General features: G+C 39.6%; 7 protein-coding genes across 9 annotated transcripts; 2 read left to right on the forward strand and 5 right to left on the reverse strand.

Annotated features, from left to right (window-relative positions):
* Window positions 1-1,946: 1,946 nt before the first annotated feature.
* Window positions 1,947-3,529, reverse strand: LOC110845060. Its single transcript, XM_022091420.1, has 2 exons — window positions 2,087-3,529; window positions 1,947-1,967 (listed from the first exon to the last, which is right to left on the reverse strand). Exons 1-2 carry the CDS (start codon window positions 3,527-3,529, stop codon window positions 1,947-1,949), a joined length of 1,464 nt encoding a protein of 487 aa, XP_021947112.1.
* A 46-nt stretch (window positions 3,530-3,575) lies between these two features.
* LOC110845069 lies at window positions 3,576-5,657 on the reverse strand. Its single transcript, XM_022091430.1, has one exon. The coding sequence runs from the start codon at window positions 5,655-5,657 to the stop codon at window positions 3,576-3,578; it is 2,082 nt and encodes a 693-aa protein (XP_021947122.1).
* A 210-nt stretch (window positions 5,658-5,867) lies between these two features.
* Window positions 5,868-7,084, reverse strand: LOC110845079. Its single transcript, XM_022091442.1, has 2 exons — window positions 6,920-7,084; window positions 5,868-6,803 (listed from the first exon to the last, which is right to left on the reverse strand). The coding sequence occupies exons 1-2, from the start codon at window positions 7,082-7,084 to the stop codon at window positions 5,868-5,870; spliced, it is 1,101 nt and encodes a 366-aa protein (XP_021947134.1).
* Window positions 7,085-12,524: 5,440 nt separating this feature from the next.
* LOC110861466 (methyl farnesoate epoxidase) lies at window positions 12,525-15,490 on the forward strand. The gene is made up of 9 exons (XM_022110585.2): window positions 12,525-13,223; window positions 13,376-13,516; window positions 13,592-13,699; window positions 13,785-14,200; window positions 14,287-14,413; window positions 14,499-14,679; window positions 14,751-14,865; window positions 14,935-15,113; window positions 15,194-15,490. The coding sequence occupies exons 1-9, from the start codon at window positions 13,136-13,138 to the stop codon at window positions 15,336-15,338; spliced, it is 1,500 nt and encodes a 499-aa protein (XP_021966277.1). The 5' UTR covers window positions 12,525-13,135; the 3' UTR covers window positions 15,339-15,490.
* Window positions 15,491-15,598: 108 nt separating this feature from the next.
* LOC110863148 (NADH dehydrogenase [ubiquinone] 1 alpha subcomplex assembly factor 2) lies at window positions 15,599-16,627 on the forward strand. 2 transcript variants are annotated; one of them, XM_022112396.2, is made up of 5 exons: window positions 15,599-15,739; window positions 15,832-15,962; window positions 16,035-16,133; window positions 16,228-16,376; window positions 16,477-16,602. In XM_022112396.2, the coding sequence occupies exons 2-5, from the start codon at window positions 15,833-15,835 to the stop codon at window positions 16,528-16,530; spliced, it is 432 nt and encodes a 143-aa protein (XP_021968088.1). In that variant the 5' UTR covers window positions 15,599-15,739; window position 15,832; the 3' UTR covers window positions 16,531-16,602. The 2 variants fall into 2 exon arrangements, with proteins under 2 accessions (XP_021968088.1, XP_021968087.1); XM_022112395.2 differs by having other exon boundaries at window positions 15,633-15,962; window positions 16,477-16,627.
* On the reverse strand, window positions 16,597-18,752 carry LOC110863147 (UDP-glucuronosyltransferase 1A1). The gene is made up of 5 exons (XM_022112394.2): window positions 18,273-18,752; window positions 17,670-18,205; window positions 17,316-17,544; window positions 17,015-17,234; window positions 16,597-16,937 (listed from the first exon to the last, which is right to left on the reverse strand). Exons 1-5 carry the CDS (start codon window positions 18,724-18,726, stop codon window positions 16,643-16,645), a joined length of 1,734 nt encoding a protein of 577 aa, XP_021968086.2. The 5' UTR covers window positions 18,727-18,752; the 3' UTR covers window positions 16,597-16,642.
* A 333-nt stretch (window positions 18,753-19,085) lies between these two features.
* Window positions 19,086-23,039, reverse strand: LOC110861275 (protein transport protein Sec23A). Of its 2 annotated transcripts, XM_022110382.2 has the most exons (12): window positions 22,815-23,038; window positions 22,667-22,723; window positions 21,875-22,593; window positions 21,511-21,785; window positions 21,139-21,433; window positions 20,959-21,065; window positions 20,480-20,791; window positions 20,222-20,396; window positions 19,971-20,126; window positions 19,802-19,870; window positions 19,574-19,603; window positions 19,086-19,455 (listed from the first exon to the last, which is right to left on the reverse strand). In XM_022110382.2, exons 1-12 carry the CDS (start codon window positions 22,903-22,905, stop codon window positions 19,366-19,368), a joined length of 2,376 nt encoding a protein of 791 aa, XP_021966074.1. In that variant the 5' UTR covers window positions 22,906-23,038; the 3' UTR covers window positions 19,086-19,365. The 2 variants fall into 2 exon arrangements, with proteins under 2 accessions (XP_021966074.1, XP_021966081.1); XM_022110389.2 differs by lacking the exon at window positions 19,574-19,603 and having other exon boundaries at window positions 22,815-23,039.
* Between the last annotated feature and the right edge of the window lie 7 nt (window positions 23,040-23,046).

Consider the following 23,046-nt stretch of genomic DNA (forward strand, 5'->3'; position numbering starts at 1 on the left):
GTTGTTAAACTAAGTCCAATTTTACCATGCAATGACAATTCATCCTTTTAATTTCATTTAACTGAGTTTCTTATTTTCTAGTTACAAGACGACTCCAACGCCGAACCTGCACGTTTGATTTCGATGTTCCATATTCCGGCGTGGGACTAAACTCCTAGACAGTTCGGTTATGCAAGAACATTCGAATCGGACTGCAGTGAGGTTGAGGTGTCAAGCTTGTCACTACGTCATTACTGTAGTATTTTTTTATACAATTATCACGCAATCAATTTTCAATTTTTTGTTCAATTCTATTTTACGGTTTCATTTTTTGTAACGAGATATTACAAGGTGGGCGGTGTTAGTAACGATTAACCATGAGTATGTAAAGCGTGTATGTATTTATGTCATGATTTTCATATGCCATGTTTGCTCCCTTCCTTGTACAAATCTGTAATTTGAGAAGACAGAGCTCTCCCGCGGAGAGTCATGATTTAGCTTCCGACCAGTCAACAATATTCTCTCAATTGGCTATTCTTTCATGTGATCAGAAATAATTCTAATGTAAAACTTAAACCCCATTTGACCAAGTAAACACATCAATTTTAAATTAGTAACTCCAGTTTGTTCCCTGCCTATTCATTTGATAAGTCTACCATACCATTCACACATAAGTTATCATTCCATCCTCAAAACACCAACACATTTATCATTTCTCATTCTATTTAATGCAACTGTCTCCATTGTTTACATGAAAATCAGCTGCTCTCTTCGCCCCGCCCCCCCTCATTAGAAAAAAGTCGCTCGGCACACAAGGAGACGCAACCGTCGTCTCTGTATTTTAGTTATGAGATTTTTTCAACGTATACGCCGTCTTAATAATTTTTGAAAGGTATGGAGTATGGATGCGAGAAACCATGAAATCATGAACAAATCACAGACTATAGATACAGCTAAAGGGGTCCCATGGATGACGCGTTGGCGCGTAATCTCACTTTGCCCCTATCCACTGTATTCAAATGCAATTTCTAAAATCGAATCCACTCTATGAGTTTTGAGATAAATGCAACTTATGATAGTTTAATGTACATGTACATTTACAAATATACATGTATTTACCTAATTACGGATTTTTCACAGAACTTTCCCAATTGCTAATGGCACATACGAGAGGGCATATGATATTCAACCATGTTGTTTTGTTATTGATTGACTATGGCCTGTTTAACCCCACATAATATTTGTACTGTACTGTTTACTTTGTAAAGTTGGACATATATATATAGTAGTTGTGTGTATGATTTATGTAAAAGTTTGATGATGTTGCTCCTCTGAAAAAATCTGATTAGATCATAATATTTTGAACTTGAAAGTGATGTGAGATATTAAATGAATTGCATCATGAATGAACTGTGGACCCTGGAGATTAAGCCACGTATGTGTTGGATAGTCTGTAGAAAGCAAAATTTAATAACGATTATTGTGATTGAAGAGTGATTCAGTCAATGCACAGTCATGAACGAATATTTCAATTAAAATTTACGAAGTTTTCGGAAAACTGACTCATCTCCTTCGTTCTTGGTTCTCTTATTGTTGCTGGTTTATTGTCAGCAACAAATCAAGGAAAATGATCACAGAATTTATTCTGATCATTATTGCGCTGGGTGCACTTTATTCCTGGTGGAATTCTCGGTCATCAAAAAAACTTCCTCCAGGTGATTGACGAGTGACGGTCGAAAGACGGCTAAATCTACCCGATCTAGACTCTGACTCGTTATTTCAGAAAACTTGTCTCAAGGAAAAGTCAGATACGTTCCCAGAACTATTTATTGACCACGCAAAATATATCAATATCACAAAGTCTGATATTTCTGACAATCTCTCACAATTTCACAATTATCAAAAACGGTATCGAGTTATTTCTAGTCTATCATTTTTACATGTAACGCCATAGAAATGTCTGCCAATTATTTTGCAATTAAAATTATCTGTGTACATTTACGTCATAATTTAACACTCCCACCTTTTCATTTACACTGATTAAATGAAAATCACGATACTAAATGTATGTACACAATAATGATGACTTTGTTGATTCTGATGAAACCTCCATGGGGTATAGACGTTGAACAGGTCTTAACAATTCACCATACGACGTCTTCACTCTTGCAGTCCGTGAATATCCATCTCTTCCAGGGATGAGGTCCACCACCTTTGCCATAGGCCAATCTTGACGCTTGACGCCATCTGATCCTACCAAAACAATGTCTCCAATTTTCAAATCCGATGTCTTCTCGGATCCTCGCTGGACTAAGAGTGCCAAATACTCTTTTCTGAATCGTGACCGCAGTTCTTCTCGTATTTTTCTTAGAAACTTCAATCTCTTGTTCAGTCCCTCCATGCTGACTTGTTCCATCTCTGGTGAAACACTATTCTTGTTCTCGAGTAAAAACATTGCAGGGGTCAATGTTTTGAGATCTTGTGGGTCCTCGGTCACTACTGTAAGAGGACGATTGTTGAGTACATTCTCTACTTGTATGATGCAGGTCATCAGTTCTTCATAGTTCACTCGTGCTTGTCCCAACATCCTTTTCAAGATTTCTTTCATCAATCCAATCAACTTCTCCCACCAGCCTCCCCACCAAGCAGCTGTCGGAGGATTGAATTTCCATACGATTCGTCTTTCTCGAACTTTTTCTTCTATTTCATCCCAATTGATGGATGAAAACAGGTTGACGGCGCCCACGAAATTGCGCCCATTATCACTGTACACGACCGCAGGAGTTCCTCTTCGGTGAATAAAACGATGAAATGCCATGAGGAAAGCCTCGGTACTCAAAGATTTCACCAGCTCCAGATGCACGCAACGATATACAGCACAAGTGAAGAGTACGGTCCATATTTTCGTTCCTCCTTTGAGAAATAGTGGTCCTGCCAAGTCTACTCCAACAATTTCAAACGCCACAGATGTCCGAACTCGGTCTTCTGGCAGCGGGGCTTCAGGAGTTTTTACATGTTGTGCACTAAATCTTCTGCACCTTACACAACTGGTAATCACTTGACGAACAGCTTTCCGTCCTCGAATGATCCAATATTTTTCGCGAAGTTGACCCATGACATATTGAGTTCCTCCGTGTCCACTCTTCAAATGAATGTAGCGAATCAGAAGACGAACGAATGGGTGTTTTTCCGGCAATAATATTGGTGTCTTGAAATTGACCATGTCTGTTCTCATGAGTAATTTAGTTTGAACTCTAGCAATTCCGTCAGCATCATCCCAAACGACACGAAGATTCGCGATTACTTTTTCGCCACGTTTGAAACTCTCACCCTGCACCAGACTTAACAATTTCTTTTCTGAATGTTCCAATTCAGCTACAGTAAGTGATCCATTTGAATTACTTCGTTTCCTCGTCTTCTCCACAAATCTCAAGATCCACGCCACGAGGTTGACAATTTTGTTGAATGACGAAAATTTCTTGCAATACCACGGGACATCTGCACATGAAGTCAACAGGTTTACGGTCACGCTCTTCAGCTTCTCGGACATGACCTCTTCTTCATTGGTGATAAATTTTTCAACTGGCCAAGATTTTTCATCCAGTTTCAACCAGTGTGGACCCTCCCACCATCGCGAATCTCGTAACTGGGCAGGGCTGCATCCACGAGAAGGTAGATCGGCTGGGTTGAGTGTCCCCGGGATGTGACGCCACTCTTCTTCCTTGCTCAGGGTCAAGATCTCGCGTACACGATTTCCCACAAACTTCCCCCATGTCATCTCCCCTTATCCATGCTAGTGCTGTAGATGAATCCGACCAAAAGAAAGTTTTCCCTTCCTCCATTGACAAGACTTTCTTCACCAACGTTGTCAATCTTGCTCCAATAGTACACGCTAGGAGTTCCAACCTCGGAATGGATACTTGTTTAATGGGGGCAACTCTTGACCGTGCTTGAAGAAGATGAAGGTCGACTTCTCCATCATTTTCCACTCTTAAAAATACAGCAGCAGCATACGCCGACTTGCTGGCATCCACAAACGTATGCATTTGCATATTTCCTCCTCCGTCTCCAAAAGCGTTTCTTTTTATCCATATTTCTTGAAATGATGGCACCTCACGTATCCACATAGTAAATTTGGCAATTAGATTTTCATCCAAATTTTGATCCCAAGAAATCTTATTCTTCCACGCTTCCTGAAGAATAATCTTGGGGACGATGAGAGCAGGACACAGATATCCTAATGGGTAGAAAAATTTCTGTGCACACGACAGGACTTCTCTCTTCGTATATTGTTGTTGTAGTGCACAATCTTCAACTTGATATCCTAAAGTGTCATCCGCCTTGTTCCACTTCATCCCCAATACTGAAGTGATAGAATTGTCCTGATGACTCCACTCCCACATACGTAAATCCATCTTGGCGTCTTCCATAATTTTTGTAGCAACAGATTTAAAGTGCTTCAACTCACTCTTGGAAGAATCGGTACTGACACAGTTGTCCACGTACAGGGATTTCCACAATTGTTCAGCCACGTCTTTCTCCACTGTGTTGACGGATTTCAAGTGATGTTCGATCACTGCTCCCAGAAGGTACGGACTGCAGTTTACTCCAAAAACGACACAAAGATGACGAAATATTCTCAATTTCTTTTTACTCCAGTCCTCCCACCATAGAAAACGAAGATAGTTTGTATCTTCCGGTGTCACTTTGATCTGCAGAAATGCTTTTCGGATGTCCGACGTCACACCAATTTGTCCACGTCGAAACCGTAACAGCACGTCCGGAATTTGCTCCAATAAATTCGGACCTTTTTCCAAACTCTCGTTGAGGGATGGAGTACGTTTGGTCTTGCAACTCGCATCAAATACGGGGCGGATTGGTGTTGTAATGCTGTCCGGTTTAATTACTGCACGGTGTGGTAAGTAGTGGGAGAATACTTCATCATCATCAGCAATTTCTTCAATAATACCTTCTTTCCGCCACGACTCGAACACCTCGTCATACTTGTCGTAATATCCAGAACGGATAATCTTCTCGGTCGCAGAGACAAGTCTTCTTTCTGCAATATTTTTATTGCACGGAATGTTTGGTCGTCCATCCATCCACGGAAGAGATACACGGTAACGCCCGTCTCCTTCACGACAAACTGACTGCAAAAAATGCTCCTTCACTTCCTTGTCTTGATTTTCCTTATTAAGATGTTCAGCGGGGTCCGTAATTCCGATTACGTCAAGATCCCACAGCTTAGACTCGTCCATCGATGCCAAAAATAGTGAGGTAACTGTCATACCAATGTCATCTTTTGGTACTTTTCCTCCTAATGACCATCCAAATGTAGAAATTGGTCCGCTCTTCAACTGCACCACTCTGCCGGTCATCAATTTTCCATAATAATCACTTCCTATCAGGATCTCAATTTCTGGACTTTCGGAAGTGAAGTCGGTCAAATGCACGCCTTGATTTGCTAACTCTTTGATCCATGGTCCACTCGAAACACGTGCGATGAGACCGCATATGTCATCACGATCCAACACCTCCAGCGACTCTCGATGATGACCACTTAAACTTTCTATCTGAATGCGGTACTTATTGTGTTTAATTGGTCCTGTCACCATTCCCCCAAATAAGCAATTGTTGACCCATTCTTCTCCAATCTTGTTTACTCCTAATCTCTGCATGGTGTCACGCCGCACAAAACTTTGTTGATTTCTACTGTCGTAAATAAGCCGGACAACTCTTCCCTTCCAAATGACTCGAACAAGCTCTGTTTGTAGCAGTACATCATTACGACACAGTTGATTTGACATCGCAGCTTGTGGTGGTACTACTTCCGGTCTTGTTCTTGGGATTGATAGTCCAGGACACATCACTGTTGGGTGTTTCTCTTGTCAGACTTGACATCTCATTGGATTTCGACATTTATTTGCATTATGTCCGACCTTCAAGCATGAAAAACAGCATCTCATCTCATGTAACTTTTGCTTCTTGACATCGTACGACAACGTCTTCGCTCGGAAACAGTCTTGAGTGGGATGGGGCTTTTTGCAAAATGCACATTCTGTCTTTTGTCCAGAAAATAGACCTGCTGAAGTTGCGCAATTGTCACCACCACCGTCTTCTTTTGATCGGACCTTCTTGTCTTTCGTCATGCCAAATCCGGAACGTGCTAACGAAATCCTCTCCTCATTTCGCACTTCCTGTCGTAGGAACTCCATGAGAGATGTGAGTGAAGTGGTTCCAGCATCAGCTCTGCTCGGAATTTCGGTTCTCTGCCATACACGTAGTAATTCTTCGGGTAGACTCGACTCCACAATTGGAAACAGCATGGCAGCACACTTGTCGGTGGTCACTCCAAGTGAATCCAAAGCTCGAAGATGTGATTCCAACTTGTCGTACATCTTCATGATGTCACACTTGTCCTTACTGCAGACATTAGAGATCACCATCTTCAGTAGTTCTCGTACATACACCTCCACCAGTAGATGATCCCGTCCGAATCTCTCTTTCAATGCTTGCACCGCTTTGTGGTAATTGGCAGCAGTCATTGGATGACTGTCAATCAGCTCCTTAGCTCTGGATCCCACCATCATGCTCTGGGCGAGGTATTGAAACTTGTCCGAAGTCTCCAAATCCTCATCAAGGTGGATCTTCTCAAATTGTGACCACCAAGACAACCACTCAGTGAGATCACCTCCAAATATCTTCAGCTCCAGCTTCGGCAGCCGATACGTCTTACGCCGATACGCCGATACGTGGATGTAGACTCCAGACTCCGAACATTGGCTGAAGAAGGGCTGGCTGACCGGTCTTTCTTCGATAGAGATCTACGTAATGCGTACCTCATAGTCACCAGCTTCTTATTGTATTCCTCACATGCTAATGTCTCTTCGTCCAACTCTTCTTCTGTCGCATTTGATTCTAATAATGCATCCATAGTCACATTGTCAAAATGCGTCATCTTTTCAGCATAACCTTCCAGACGGTTGAATTGGACCTCAAGGACCTCTTCATCAGGGTCTTCCTTGGCCAACTCCTCCTTCATTTCATTCACTAACGTCGTGAATACGCGTCGCAATGGTCCTCTTGCTCTTCTGGGACGATCCATGGCTCCTTTCTTGACAACCGCACGGAAAATATCACGTCGAGGTCACCAAATTTCGAAAGACGGCTAAATCTACCCGATCTAGACTCTGACTCATTATTTCAGAAAACTTGTCTCAAGGAAAAGTCAGATACGTTCCCAGAACTATTTATTGACCACGAAAAATATATCAATATCACAAAGTCTGATATTTCTGACAATCTCTCACAATTTCACAATTATCAAAAACGGTATCGAGTTATTTCTAGTCAATCATTTTTACATGTAACGCCATAGAAATGTCTGCCAATTATTTTGCAATTAAAATTATAAATAAATAAAGTTACCCAGCCAGGAAACGTCGATGACATCAAGTTTCAAGACGAATAAGTTGGAATTTTCTGGCAAGGAGTGACGTAACCTGATATTTGTACGAGGTGTCTATTCCAGTGTATAATTTGGACGAAAAAAGGCTATATATATACAAATATCCGTCAAATATATGTTAGACGGAGTTCCGAGCCTTTCAAAACATTGAGCCTACTGACTAACATATTTTATCCAAGACATATTTTAAGACGACATGAGTAGTGACGAGTAGTGACGACGAGGACGAAGATTCTTTTTCAACTTATACAAATCAATTTTATGCTTCATTGGCGTCATCATCACAGTCGCCAGTATTGTTGGATACAAGTCGTCAGACCACGATGCCGCTCTTCAAGTCACTAGATATATGGAAATATGTAAACTTGACGCTACTTCCTCCCCTCCCGCCATCATCGTCATCGCCCCCGCTGCCGCTGTCATCGTCCCCGCTGCCGCCGTCATCGTCCCCGCTGCCGCCGTCATCGTCCCCGCTGCCGCCGCCATCATCATCCTCACCACGACCACATCCAGGACCAAGAAAGAAGAGGAATAAGCAAAAGAAGAGGACAGGACCAAGAAAATGTCCTCCTCCCACATCCTCCCGACCGCTCCCCCATACAACCGAGGGTTTAAATCCCGTTTCCGATGACCTTTTCTGTCCGGTGTCGGGCTGCCCAGGACCATCATCTTCAGCAACAGATGAGTGGATAGAATGTTCTGTATGTCTTTTGTGGTATCACACCTCTTGTCTTCTTTTGCAGGCCATTCCTGAAGATGACTGGTTCTGCGCAAACTGTCCCCAAATACATACACAAATAGGCAACCAAGTAAACTAATCCACGTGCATCACAACCAATTTCTACATTAAGTACACCACTTTCAAATTTTATATCTAGCAAGGCAACATGTACATCTCTCACATTAGAGTGGCTAAATAACAATATAGTCCCAGGAGGTATAATTGAGAAAAATCTGTTACATGAAGCGTATAGACAGGACTCGTTAGGCATTTTCAAACCCTTAAACGATGCAGAAATTGGGAAATTGATAAAAAATTCATTTTCAAGACCAAAAGACTTAGGACAGAATTTCATGGCGCTTCGAAATATCATTACGTAGGGATCCAGTTAAAATCAGAACAAGTTCCAGAAACTGTTTTTGATTTCAAATCTATTATTTCCTCTCTTAGGCAAAATTGTCCAACTCTCAAACAATGCCCCAAGGCCTGTAGAATTCCGGTAGCACAATCAATCAAGTCAGCCATAGATAAATGTATAACTGAAAACACACCAGAGGCATGGCACCTTCTTTTGACTTTTCCATATGTAACATTACATATGGAAAAGTCAAACAATGTGATTCAAGGGCAAATATAAAGAATGGTCAAAGTCTTAACAACAAAATTAGAAATAATTTATCTATTTTTGAATCCTTAGATAAAAATACTTATCAGGACTATCTCATTTCACTTTCATCCAAAAATTCAGTCTTTGATAAGTCAGGTAGCAAAATCAACGACATAGGGCCAAAAGTCATATCTAAAGTTTCCGAAGGAAATATTCGTGGCGCGGTACGGCTTTTAACATCAGATGATGTTGTGGCTCCCAATTCTTCAGCGACTTTGGACACACTTGTAGAAAAGCACCCACAACAATCTTTAGACAATTTTACTGTTTTAGATGAGCCTAACATTCCACCATTTACTACGACAACAGAGCAGGTTATCTCAGCAATATTCTCATTTCCTAGTGGTTCAGCAGGGGGTTTAGATGCATTACGACCACAAATTCTGAAAGATCTAGTTTCACAACATACTGGTGACGTAGGAACTCAATTGTTAGAATCTCTTACAAAATTTTGCAATTTTATGTTAGCAGGAAAAGTTCCTTTAGATATTTGTCCTTTCATTTACGGTGCAAGTCTTACGGCCCTTAAAAAGAAATCAGGTGGTATTAGACCTATAGCGGTAGGTTGCACTTATCGTAGAATAGTTTCAAAGATTTGTGTGAAGGTCATGAATCATGTCTTTCAGGATTATTTTAGTCCAGTCCAAGTAGGTTTCAACGTAAAAAATGGTGCTGAAGCAGGAGCACACGCTGCCCGTAGATTCTTTTCCTTTCCACATCAATCACCTACAGCCTTCCTTAAAATCGATTTTAAGAATGCATTTAATATGGTAGATAGAGGGAAATTGCTTTCATCCGTTCACGAACTTGTACCAACTTTGTATCCTTATATTAATCAGTGCTATAGATTCTCATCCAGTCTTGTGTGGAATTCTTCTTTAATTGATTCATGTAGAGGTGTTCAACAAGGAGATCCGTTAGGTCCACCACTTTTCTGTTTAACCTTGCATCCAGTCATTTCAAATTTAGGGTCAGAATTTAATATGTGGTACTTAGATGATGGTACATTAGGTGGCAATCCTACTACAGTGTTAGACGATTTTCAACATATTATCTCATGTGCAAATGAAGTAGGTTTAGAATTGAACTTTGATAAATGTGAGGTTTCAGTTTTAGGTCCACAAACTAACACGCAATGTATACTAGAATCTTTCCAATCAGTTGCACCAGGTATTTCATGTATGACTAAGGAAAATGCTGAACTTTTAGGTGCACCTTTGACTCTTGAATCTATTGAACATGTTTTCCGCAAAAAGATTCACGCTTTTACTAACATGGCTGGTCGATTGCATTCCATTCCAAGCCATATTGCGTATTATCTCTTGAAACATTCACTAGCTATTCCACGATTAGTTTATCTACTAAGGGCAGCCCCTATTTTTAAATCTCCACATTTGCTAGAGGAGTTTGATTCATTGCTCCATAATGCCTTAGAACCAGGGTTCGGAAAAACCCAGGGTTTTAATCAAAAAGTAACGACCCAGGGGTTTTAATGGGTTTTAATGGGTTTTTTGGGTTTTAATGGGTTTTATGGGTTTTATTGGGTTTTATTAGGTTTTACATAAGTAATACATTGAACAACAATTTTCACTACTATTGCAATCCAATTTCAATTAATATGCAAATCCTACTTGTCCATGTTAAAATTTGTATCCGTTTCGAAATAGTCCTGTTTAACTGATCATAGTTTAATACTTTATGAGAATATATATTACCTTTTTCTCGAATACTTCCTCTCATCATAATGAAATCCAAGTTGTTTAAAAGTTTTTAAACTTTAAAATTTCAATGCGATCTTAACGTGTATTATAAAATTCTGGAAAAAATCGAGTACTTATGAACAATGAAAGTACGTATGTATTATGATCGAGAATATAATAAGTGCTTTTTACAGACACACTTCTTTTGCTCATAATAAAGTACTTCGCTGTCCATAAGTACTGGATTTTTCCAGAGGTGATAATTAAGATCGCCTTGAAACATTTTAATAAACTTTATAAATTAAAAAATACTACAGTATTTTGTTTAATTTATTCGCTGAGATGAGAGGAAGTATTCGGGAAAAAAGTATTAATTATGACAGCAAAATGTAAATTAAATGTAATTAAATTATGTATGCTCAGTTAAACATACCTCGTTCCGAAATTATTATTTTTAAATATTTTTGTCACTTGAAACTTGTAATGGCACTCGCTGATTTATTCCTGGTTTTTAAAACTTACAGTATTAGTCAAATAAACTGCTTAGCTGCCATGAAACAACTTCGTCTAACGTACGACAGCTGTTTTCAGCTTTTAGAATATAGTTTTAAGCTGAAACACAGTTAAAACCCATTAAAACCCGAATAAAACCCATTAAAACCCTAATAAAACCCATTTAACATGGTAAAACCCAATGGGTTTTATTCGTTAACAACCCATTAAAACCCATTAAAACCCAAAAAACACAACCCAATAAAACCCTGGGTCGGAATACCCTGCTTAGAACAAATTACAAATTGCCAAATTAATCCTTTGTCTTTAGAAGAAATTGCATTACCAATTAAATTAGGTGGTTTAGGAATTAGACAATCTAAAACATTAGCAACTCCATGTTTCCTTGCATCTTCATTTGCCACCACTGACTTGGTTTCTTTAATTTTGCCCTCGTATGTCACTGCTTTGTCCGATTCACTTGTGACCGAGGCGCAGGACTTGTGGAAGTCAATTAGTTGTGAAGAACTACCTCGCAGTACAATTACTTCTTTTCAATCATCCTGGGAAAGTCCAATTTTCAATTACGTATCTTCACGTATCCTGGAATCATCCACCACCCCAATAAATACTGCTAGGATTTTGGCATCAAGGTCAAAAGAATCAGGTGCATGGTTGCAAGCTTTACCATCGAGGAATTTAGGCACACTTTTAGACGATAATTCCTTCAGGATTGCAATAGGTTTGAGGTTAGGGTTAAATTTATGTTTCCCTCATAAATGTGTTTGCGGCGCACAAGGAGATGAACTAGGCTTACATGGTCTTTCATGTAAAAAAAAGTGCTGGCAGGCACTCTAGACATACGCAAGCCAATGACATTATAAAGAGAGCCTTAATTTCTGCAGACATACCAAGCATTAGGGAACCATTAGGGTGTTGTAGGACAGATGGAAAAAGACCGGATGGTCTAACACTAATACCTTACAAACAGGGACGCTCACTAATATGGGACTTTACATGTACAGACACTTTTGCCCCCTCTTATCTCTCTCACACACTTAGACATGCTGGCACAGCAGCAAAACTAGCCGAGACCAAAAAACACAAACTGTACTCTGAACTTAAAACAAACTATATCTTTGTTCCGGTGGCTATCGAGACATCAGGAGTATGGGGGACGGAAGGGTTGAAGTTCATCCCTGATGTTGGGAGGAGGATGAAGGATGTCACTGGACCAATGTCGACAACTTTTCTCATTCAACGGATTAGTTTGGCAGTTCAACGCGGGAATGCGGCATCAATCATGGGAGCTGTCCCCAGTCAACGAGGATTAGAAGAATTATTTTATATTTTAAATGATAGGTCGTTTTATTTACAAAAATCATGTAAGGGGCCGAATGGTGATCTCGGACGCCTATCCGGATCAAGTAAAGGTTTTCCCAACCCACCAACATCGGGTTTTTCCTCTACTCCCCAAGCCAACTAAGTGTATTTCATAGTTTATCAATGTTTATGTTAATAATAAATAATACCCGCTTAAATAAGCAATTATTAAAATTATCTGTGTACATTTACGTCATAATTTAACACATGTATTTACCTAATTACGGATTTTTCACAGAACTTTCCCAATTGCTAATGGCACATACGAGAGGGCATATGATATTCAACCATGTTGTTTTGTTATTGATTGACTATGGCCTGTTTAACCCCACATAATATTTGTACTGTACTGTTTACTTTGTAAAGTTGGACATATATATATAGTAGTTGTATGTATGATTTATGTAAAAGTTTGATGATGTTGCTCCTCTGAAAAAATCTGATTAGATCATAATATTTTGAACTTGAAAGTGATGTGAGATATTAAATGAATTGCATCATGAATGAACTGTGGACCCTGGAGATTAAGCCACGTATGTGTTGGATAGTCTGTAGAAAGCAAAATTTAATAACGATTATTGTGATTGAAGAGTGATTCAGTCAATGCACAGTCATGAACGAATATTTCAATTAAAATTTACGAAGTTTTCGGAAAACTGACTCATCTCCTTCGTTCTTGGTTCTCTTATTTTTGCTGGTTTATTGTCAGCAATAAATCAAGGAAAATGATCACAGAATTTATTCTGATCATTATTGCGCTGGGTGCACTTTATTCCTGGTGGAATTCTCGGTCACCAAAAAAACTTCCTCCAGGTGATTGTCTAGATCAACTGCATAAATTTTTGTATACCTATGACGAAGAGTTAATTGACTACGGCCACAAGGGTGCCAGTCATATAAGTAACATGTCTCAATCTCAACTATTTCTATCTGTTTTATCATTCATTGTGTGTCATCTCAAAAAGGGCCAAGTCCGTTTTTCCCAATCTTGGGCAACATCCCTCAACTTATCAAGTACAAGGCGGAGGCCAGCTATGAAACCTTTGACAAGTTGGTAGAAGTATATGGTCCAGTAGTTTACATTAGATTTGGCGCAATTTCACAAGGTAATATCCAATCGTATAAATTCCAGTCCCAACAAATTCAGCACTAATGTAATGTTTTTATGGATCCTTATCAAGTGGTGGTACAAGACTTGGCTCTCGCCAAAGAGGTTTTGTCCAGCGATGTTTGGGTGGATCGCGTGTTTGACGAATACATTGGCGAAAGATCGTGGGGAAAGTCACTCGGTAGGGGAATTTTATATTCATCACACATGTCGCGAATTGTATCCGGCTTCTGTGAAAATTACGCCTAGATTTTACTTGAGTACAGGCATAATTTTCTCGTGGGGCGAAGTGTGGAAGGAAATGAGGAGATTTTCTATGAGAACCCTCAGGGACTTTGGTTTTGGGCGAATTCAAAGCATGGAAAGCGTAATTGACGACGAGATTACGCTGGTGCTGTCCTCCCTCGAAAACGTTACCTCTTCCAAGAAGGAAATGTCCATGCGACAGTTTTTCACCGTGTCGATTCTCAATATCTTGTGGAGTATGGTGGCCGGGTTCAGATTTTCCCATGAGGATGTTAAACTCAAGAAGCTCATCAATTTAATTGACGAAACGTCAAAGAATAATCCCGCGAAGGCTGGAATCGTCCAAGCGTTCCCATTCCTATTTCGATTTGTCAAAAACTCCCACCGTGCAAACCGTAGAAGAATCTTTATTGAAGAAATGCAAAACTTTTTTAGGGTATATCGTTATTAATATTTAATTATGGATTATTATGCACACACTAAAAGCAATATAAAGTACGGTTACAAAACGTTGACCATTAGGAAATCTTGGACGAAAGGCGTAAAAGCGGAAGCTACAAGGAGGACACCCCCAAAGATTTTATTGATGTTTTCCTCCAAGAAATTGACGCTCACAAGAACGACGACAGTTTGACAAACCTTTACACGGGTGAAACTCTCGATAAAAAATTATGTCTTGGCTGAGTGAATAACCTGTATTCAAGGTTTGCTAAAATGCATTTGTACCTATTTAGATGAGCAGTTTATTATGGTCTTATATGACTTATTTGTCGCTGGGGCTGAAACAACCAGCAACACGCTGGAATTTGCTATGCTTTACATGGTTCTTCATCCTGAAGTGCAAACCAAGGTTCAAGAAGAAATTGACCGAGTCGTTGGGAAGAGTAGACGAGTCACTTTGGAAGACAAATCCAAGTATGCGTATTCAAATGACTCAATTAGTTACTCGCACGGAATGCAAAATCATTATTTTGGATTTTGGACAGAATGCCATACACGGAAGCAACGCTTTTAGAAATTCAAAGGGTGGCCAATGTTTTGCCTGTTGTCATTCGTGGTTGCAATCAGGACACAAATATTGCGGGTTACCACATTCCAAAGGTAGCCACCCCATATTTTCCGTAGAGATACATAATTGGTTTAAGTTCACGTAAAGCATACTTGTCTCAGGGTACCTTGGCTGGCATCAGCTCAATTAGTTTGCATAACAGCAAAGCCATCTGGTCAGACCCTGACAAGTTTCAGCCTGAGAGGTTCCTGGACGAGGACAAGACCAACATAGTCAACGCGAACAAGATCCTGCCATTTGGCCATGGAAAGCGTGTGTGCTTGGGCGAGGCCTTGGCTAGGTTAGACAAATAACGTCCTTTGCTGATAACAACAGTAATTTATAATGATTTATGACATTAATTCGGAAAAAAACATCCAGGGCTTCCCTCTTCAGCTACTTCGCCTCCATCCTCCAACGCTTCTCCCTCACGCCGTCCCCAGAACATCCACGGCCCTCGAAGGTTCCCGTGAATGGATTTACTCTTTCACCCCAGGAGTACTTTGTCATCCTCAAACAGCGATGAACATAATCAGTCAAGCTCCTCGTATCAGAATTTCCTGAAGTTACGTCTTTAACGATTATGCATGTGATTATATTAAGCATTGCTTCATTTAGTTGGTTTATTAATTACAAAATAAATAGAGAAGTTACCCATTTCCTCAACTTGCTCAACGATATCCCGTTTACTGGCGTTTACTCGCGTTAATGTATTTATCTTAAATCTGGCTTCATTTTCATGGTGGTTTCATTTCATAACATTTTTACACCTTATGACACAATCGCATCTCTCTCCAGATTTATGAATTGTCAATGGCGGACTGTATTTGTGATTCTTTCATCTTTTTTACACCGATTTCGATGTTGATCAACGAGGGTAGTTATTTTAAAAGAAGTAATTTTAGACGTCCGGATTCGCTTGCTTAGGTTGGATTAGCATTTATTTGTCTGTCTATTGTCTATTTGTATTTGTGCAACCTTGCTATTTTTGCTGTGCGACTGCAACTTATTGTTCTAAGGATGCCGAAAGAGCGAGACATTCTGAAAATGATCTGGACAAATTTCATCAAATCCTTCCGACCTCGGCAAATAACTGGGAATCTTATCGGGAAAGATAGATTCGGAAATCAGTACTTTGAGATCCCACCAAGTGTGTCCCGGATATTCTAATTATGTGTTTATTTAAAAATGGGTGTCACTGTACTTTTGAATTCTTATGTAGATCCCAGCATCGGAAAGCGAAAAGCTGAGAGATGGTTCCAGCCTACAGGAAAGAACGAGTTGGACCATTTCGACAAGGAACTTCCTGCAGAGTGGGAATGTGAGTATAAGTAAAACATAGATTTTTTATTCAACAAAAAAAACATTTTGAAGCATACGAATTGATTTTTTTGTTCAATTATATTCCTTCTTAGCCTGGTTAAGAGGACGCCGAGATAATCCCCCCTCGGAGGAAGAATTGGTTAAAAATCAAGCAATTGCGCTACTCAAAAAACAGAATGCTGCAGAATTAGAAATTAAGCATGCCAAACCAGGTGCTCCTCCAAAAGAAGAAAAAATGCAGGTTTGTGAGCAGTTATATTAATATAACTCTATGTTTGTGAGTTTTACATTTACTTTGGGATATAACTTAATGTAATATTTATGTGACATTAATTTCACAGGATTTCCCAATGTACCCGGAATATGAAACCAGGCCCGGAGATAAAGATAAGTGATTAAGCGATGTTAATACTTTAATCTAGTCGAACCCTTAAATCAATAAACATTCTAATTTCTTCAAATAAGAATACATGGTAGAATTTATTACTCGAAGTTAATATACTTGTTTTAATGCTTCTTTTGCTTAGCATGATCCTTATGGTCCTTGGCCACTGTGAAATATTTTATTACCACTTTTACTGCTGAAACTACAATTAAAGCAGCAATTATCAGAAACCCAGCTAGAAATCCAATGACATCAATAGAGTGGAATTGGATGAAATTGAGTTCTCGTGCAGCAGAGCGCAGATGAGGTGCACCATTGTATTTCAGAACATGTTCTGTCCAATATACAGCCCTTTCCAATGGCGAATTCATCTGATCTTTCGACACCTTAGACAGCAATTGAGCCTTGGTCTTAAACCTATGCATCAATACCATTAAAAAGTTTTGCATTAATTATTCATTTACAGAATATTAATCCTTCTTTAATGTGCTTACTTGGTTTCATGAAGAATTTTATTGATTCCGTGTTCTAGCTCAGTTTCAGTGAAATTCCAAATATTCATGTTCAATCCCACACCTTGCTGTTCAGCCCCTCTTGCGTTTGCCATTTGGTCGAAAAATAAGGGAAACATAATCACTGGAACACCGTGGTAGATCGTTTGCTGGGTACTTAGGAGCCCCCCATGTGAGATGAAGAGACGTAGATTGCTGTGCCCTGGAGAGCATCTCAATATTTAAGAATCTCGTCCAATACTTATTTACCTATTAATTAATACAGTCGTTAATAGAGCGTCACCTAAAATATCCTGCTGAGGTAGCCATTTCCTGAGGATAACATTTGAAGGCAAGTTGGCCATGTCTTCAGACTCCCATTTCCATAAAACTTTTTGCTTCAGACGAGAAAACACGTGGAGAAACTTATTTCTAATCGATTCTGGTAAGGTAGAACCTTTCAAAACGGTTCCAAAACTTATAAAAATAAAACCATGTGGAGCAGCAGCAGTTCCTAACAATTGTTCCAAGTCCTGCAAATAATTTTTCGAAATAATATGTATTATACTATTTGGTGTAATTAAGAAGACAAAATATTTCAGCTATGTAGCATCAGAGAAAACTTGTATGTATTACATATTACATGATAAATGTGTACCTGCGGAAGAGGTTTTGGGTTTTTGCAGTGCAAGCAACCAATTTCTATCACGTCTGGCATCAAAGGTCTGTGATAGGTCGTCAGATAATGGGTGTTTATCATCATCAAACTTGCATTCTTCTGAATTTCCTTGACGGATGGTATATCTTGGCCGAGGTGTTTTCTATACGCCTTCTCGTACAGTGGGATGTGGGTCATCTCGACGTGAAAGTAAACTGCCCAGTCCACCACGAAGTTGGCGAGGCGTTGGGAGAAGCCCATCCGGTCAGTGAAGTCGAGGAGTGGGACGGGGATGTGCGAAGAAGGGAAGTACACCCCCCAGTCCTTCAGAAAGTAGTTGCTCAAGGCCATGGTGTGGAGGAGGATGAAGGGAGCCTGGTTTTTGTATATCAGGCCGAAAAAGGCTTGACCAAAGAACATGTTGGTCATTATGAGGTCGTACTTCTCATTCAACACGGGCTGAAAGTCAGGATGCGTATAGATTTTATCCACAGGTCCCATGTACGCCTTCATGTCCAGAAATATAAGGTCCCAACCTGCGTTTAATTGGGTATCAATTGAATGAACATATCCATACACGTGTTGATTAATTGATTTCACAACCTAGATCTTGCACATTTCCAATGTCACCAACATTGCCGTAGATTTCTTCGACCGAGATGGGCACGATTTCTTTCACATTTTCATGATGCAGGACGTCTGGACTGTTCGTCACGACCGTCATATTGTGCCCGTTCGAGGCCAATTTTAGAATAAGTGGCTCGAAAAAATGTTTCTCACTCCTTGTCGACATTGGAATCAGGAATAAAATCTTGGCATTTTCAACGTGTCGTGGAGTAATTAAGAATGTAAATACAAAAACACAAATTTTAAAACAATGTGCAGTATGCATTTTAAAAGTATTCAGGGAGAGAAAATTTTTTTCTAATACTGAATTCACTATGCAGTGTGAGTGACACTGAATCCGCGGCACGTGGACTGAGAATGAGTGGAGTAGGATGGTCAAGATAAGTGTTTCAGGTTGATATATGGCCTCATGTAAATGTACACCGTCCATACGAATATAGTGCTGTGAATGACAGTCGGATATTTGTTCATCACAGCCTGTGATGGAGATGGATGACCATGAACACAGCAAAAAGTTTAACTTACTTAATTAACACAAGTCATTCGACTGAGGGTGTGCAAGTTTAAATCGAGCCTGCATGCATTCATCTCTCAGGTTCAGGATAAAAAAGTGCATCAGTTGATTTCAATTACTCTAATCAAAAACACCACGTCATCGCGAAGAGATTTGCATGCAAAACGCAATAAAAACTGAGAAATATGTGCACCCCTATTACAAACTATATTATAAATTGCTATATGAAGTTAGATTTTTTATGAATTAATGTTGCTCAACCAACACAATGTTGCTCAAAATTCAAAGATTGCTATTTTTACTTTATTTATTAATTTATCAATGCAAAAGACTTGATAAATACAATGTTTAGGGCTTAGGGTTACATAAATATGAATTTTAGATTAAAGTTTGATCCGATACATAGAATAAATGAAATCTTAAGGAACTAGTTGAAAATTAGGGAATAATATTCAAAATTTCACACTACAAATAATCTGATATCATTTTACTTATTATGTATTAAATAGGAGACAGGTAGTAAGTAAATAAATGTGTTTGCAATTTATATAATATTTATGCAGTTGAGGAAACTGCCAACTTTTTAAGATGCTCCATAAAGACTTGCAACGATACATCATCAGTCAGAACAGGTGCTCCTCCCTCCTGTAAAAATACATAGAATTCATCGCATGCTATATTTGAGTATATGATTATGGAATAGTATAGCAATTAATAATCATAAAGGATTTCAAATAACGTTATAAAATAAAATTACTCCTACCCCAGTAAATTGCTGGTTTGGTACGGGCATCTAGATTTGCAAGGTCAAAAACAAAGGTCAAAACCAAGCGAACGTGAATGGGGTTGTTGTTTGTAGGTAGGCAAAATGTTATTAACAAACGACACAACGCAATCAGCAAATCATGCCAAAGTAAAAATAAATAAGATACCAAAATTAGGGCAAAATCACAATCGTGCAATGAATGGAGCAAAAATTGATGAAACTTACACTTCCTCCATAGGCATACATGTTATTGTGCGTTTGCGATGGGTTGACTTTGGAGAGGAGGAAACGAGCCTGCAATATTTTTAAGGTCAAATTAGTTTATACATGAAGGATTTTTGTGGCAAAGCAGAAACGTTATATTCTATTCTATTTCCTATGGGTTGCTAATTACCTGGGAGCCCCCTTGTTCAGTGTCAATATATCGAGGGACAGGAAATCTGTTTTGTAGTAGTTCTTGTGCATCCGTAACTGGGGCTTCTAAAAGTTGTCGAAAATTATCATACTCTGGCAAGTTCTGATACCCAGCTGCTCTCCATTGGGCAATCGTCTAAATACAGTACACAAAATAATTTAATTCAACGAATTGACACTAGAAATAAAATTATTACTCAACGTGCTACGAGTCCGAGCTTACATACTCACCTCGCCATGGAAGATTAAAATTTGGAAAAATGTGTCCATGAGCAAAATTCGGTCGGGTTGAATGCTAGACGTATCAAGCAAAACTGGTTCTGGGGGCCCGTTAAAGCTGTAACTGTAGAGGATGGGTTGTATCATTATTAAGGATTGTGTAAGATCTTCCCGGTTCAGCATGGTTCTAAAAATGGTTTCAGAAAATTGTCAAAAACAAATTAATTTTCATAATTGTACAAACAACGCTCCTTTTATAGAAATTAGTACCTGTAGAATGTGGTCTCATCTGGAGAGTTGTTGAAAACTTGCAAAAATTGACTTCTTCTGAGATGAAACATAAACTGAGGGTAGAGTGTAAAATTTTCCGCTAATCTAAAGCTTCCAGGGTCGTCTTTGTTGTATTCCCCAAATTTCTGACAGATGCGAATTAACATTCTATCCACCCAACGAAGCACATCGGAACCTTCATCAGAAGCTGACTCTGCTCTGAACACGGCCAAACGAGCCATCAATACTGCGGCACATTCCTGATCGAAACCGGCAGAAATGTGGTACAAGTTGGCTGTAGCATCGGCCCAACTGTTATGAAACATACATTAATTAATTTGACGTATAATACTAACGATACTACTATAATCTCAATTCGATAAATAAAGTTAAAAACGTTTCTTCGATCGAATTTCCACTGAACCCCAGTGTATTCAAATTATTCAATTAGCAATCCCCTGTAGCGATGCGAATCTTACTTTCTAGCTATAGTTGTGACACGAACTCTCTGTTGTCCAGTTGCATGTTGATATTGTGTAATGAACTGGATGCATCCTCGACCGCCTTGAGGTATGGGTGCGCCGTGCTGAGGACAGAGAGAAGAAATTCAATATGCATTATTTACTTTTTACTTTTATGAAGGATAATCAATAATTTACCTGATTAACAATTTCAAAGAACATGCTGACTGTTGTGCTAGGATCAATGACACAAAACTTCCATTGACACGTCCCTCCAACACCCATTTCAGTTTCTGCAACGCAGCCTGATTTCACCCCCAGACTGACACAGGCACCGATAGCACCACAGACTTTCAGTTCACGGGATGATTTCACTTCCACGGTGGCGTTGAAAGCCATTTTCAAGTCATTCTTTTCAGTACGGTTGAAAACGCGTTGAAAGGTTTGTTTGAATAAAGTTGAGTTGAAACTGTCTCCCATTACCATGTGGCCACTAAACCAGCGAATTACGAGATATTGACAAGAAGATTGAAAATGTAGCATGCGTAATGGTATTGTTAGTATTATTACCCAGTCATATTGCAACAAAATCTCATTTCCAACAATCCAGTTTGATCCAAAGCACAAGAGTAGATATCGATTCCATGACCATTCGCGGCAGCTCGAGAAGAGAGGAGTTCATAATGTTTCGCCCCTTTCTTCATATATTTCGCGTTATCCTTCTCAATGTCGTGATGCGATCTAATGGGATGTTTCAACTCGTCGTCCACCACTTGGCCAGGACCTTGGGAGCAAGGACCACCACAGAAAAGTAGGATTCTTCCTCCAGACCCTGGATAACAATTCTGAAATTTACAAGTTATTTATTTAATTATTTATCCTCTTTTTACAATTATTCAAACTTCATCTCGGAGGAATCAACACGTGTACTTACCTCTAATAATCCGACAGCAATTGATAATGCTACTCCAGTTGACCGCAGTGCTCTCTTCCCTTGAGGCACAGTCCACGGATCTCTTTGCAATTCACCCAATAAATCCGTAACTTGCATGTCGCATGCAGATAATGGCTGAAGGAATTTGTTGACTGGGACATGTTGATGTTGCTGTGGACCACCACCAGGTTGACCTCCTGGTCTTTGCTGTAGGCCTCCACCAGGTTGAACCACAGCTCTCGTCAGCCCCAACATTTCTTGCAGTTGTTTCGCAGTGAGGTCTTTTGTGCCTTTGAACACGAAACTTTTGCTAATTCCTTCATTTCCACCTCCAATTTCATGCACTGCAACCATTTTCCCGAACGTAATGATTCCAATGAGAGCATTTGGTGGGAGGAGACTCAAGCTGAGTTGAAGCGACTCCTTCAATGCCACCAATTCATCATCATCAAGACAGGTGTCGACGACGTACAGAAACACGGGTGGAGGGACCTGAACTCTTGTGATTGTATACTCGATTGTTGAAAATTGAGGTATAAGTTCTGCCGGTTGACACTGCTCGGTCATTTGATTATACTGCGGTGGGAAAGGATTCCTTTGAAAACAAAAATTGCACACCCAGAACTTTGCTCTGTAGTCCACTTGACATAATGGATTCAAAATTGCTCGACAATTGCCACGAGTGCACAATACGGGATCGTACGCAATTGGAGGAAGGTCTGCAAATACGAACCAAGCCAAAATTAGTTTTGATAAAACTCAGTTCAGGACACTAGCCTTAAATTAGCTTACCATTCCGTTCCTTTAGAGGTGTGAAAAGGCATCCTAAGGGAACGACCAGTCGTGTAGCTGTGGATTTAACAACAGAAAATAGTAATGCGTGACATCAACATTTCCGAATTATAATACATAATATAGAAGAGCTAGGGAGATTAAATACCTTCTAATTTGCTACTCGGCCAAACGTTCCAACTTAAACGAACCCCGTCCCGATCTTCTTGACTTTGAATGAATTCGGCGTATGTCGCCATTTCGCCACAATGTTTGCACCACAGGTGAGAGGCGGACGTGTCACGACAAGGGTCAACTCACTGACTTGCCTCGTCGAGTGACGAAATGTGAAATGTAAGAGTTGGCTGCTGACTGCTGAGGCTTACGTGGCTTTTTCCGTC

This window comes from Folsomia candida, unplaced genomic scaffold (assembly GCF_002217175.1).
Source record: "Folsomia candida strain VU population unplaced genomic scaffold, ASM221717v1 Fcan01_Sc001, whole genome shotgun sequence".
NCBI classification, from domain to species: domain Eukaryota; kingdom Metazoa; phylum Arthropoda; class Collembola; order Entomobryomorpha; family Isotomidae; genus Folsomia; species Folsomia candida.

Bases quoted from the DNA above. Each gene is read 5' to 3' on its own strand.
- LOC110845060 (XM_022091420.1), bottom strand. From the start codon at position 3,529: ATGTCCGAGAAGCTGAAGAGCGTGACCGTAAACCTGTTGACTTCATGT. The intron at 1,968-2,086 runs GTTTCATCAGAA...AAATGTACACAG, and splicing joins AACGTCTATACCCCATGGAG to ATAATTTTAATTGCAAAATA.
- LOC110845069 (XM_022091430.1), bottom strand. From the start codon at position 5,657: ATGCAGAGATTAGGAGTAAACAAGATTGGAGAAGAATGGGTCAACAAT.
- LOC110845079 (XM_022091442.1), bottom strand. From the start codon at position 7,084: ATGGATCGTCCCAGAAGAGCAAGAGGACCATTGCGACGCGTATTCACG. The intron at 6,804-6,919 runs GTGACTATGGAT...CGCATTACGTAG, and splicing joins AGATGACGCATTTTGACAAT to ATCTCTATCGAAGAAAGACC.
- LOC110861466 (XM_022110585.2), top strand. From the start codon at position 13,136: ATGATCACAGAATTTATTCTGATCATTATTGCGCTGGGTGCACTTTAT. The intron at 13,224-13,375 runs GTGATTGTCTAG...CATCTCAAAAAG, and splicing joins ACCAAAAAAACTTCCTCCAG to GGCCAAGTCCGTTTTTCCCA. The intron at 13,700-13,784 runs GTAGGGGAATTT...ACTTGAGTACAG, and splicing joins ATCGTGGGGAAAGTCACTCG to GCATAATTTTCTCGTGGGGC.
- LOC110863148 (XM_022112396.2), top strand. From the start codon at position 15,833: ATGCCGAAAGAGCGAGACATTCTGAAAATGATCTGGACAAATTTCATC. The intron at 16,134-16,227 runs GTGAGTATAAGT...ATTCCTTCTTAG, and splicing joins ACTTCCTGCAGAGTGGGAAT to CCTGGTTAAGAGGACGCCGA. The intron at 16,377-16,476 runs GTTTGTGAGCAG...TTAATTTCACAG, and splicing joins CAAAAGAAGAAAAAATGCAG to GATTTCCCAATGTACCCGGA.
- LOC110863147 (XM_022112394.2), bottom strand. From the start codon at position 18,726: ATGGACGGTGTACATTTACATGAGGCCATATATCAACCTGAAACACTT. The intron at 17,235-17,315 runs GTGACGCTCTAT...GATGCTCTCCAG, and splicing joins ACCTCAGCAGGATATTTTAG to GGCACAGCAATCTACGTCTC. The intron at 16,938-17,014 runs GTAAGCACATTA...ATTGATGCATAG, and splicing joins AAAATTCTTCATGAAACCAA to GTTTAAGACCAAGGCTCAAT.
- LOC110861275 (XM_022110382.2), bottom strand. From the start codon at position 22,905: ATGGCGACATACGCCGAATTCATTCAAAGTCAAGAAGATCGGGACGGG. The intron at 22,724-22,814 runs GTATTTAATCTC...TTAAATCCACAG, and splicing joins GCCGAGTAGCAAATTAGAAG to CTACACGACTGGTCGTTCCC. The intron at 21,434-21,510 runs GTAATAATACTA...TCGCTGGTTTAG, and splicing joins TTTTGTTGCAATATGACTGG to TGGCCACATGGTAATGGGAG.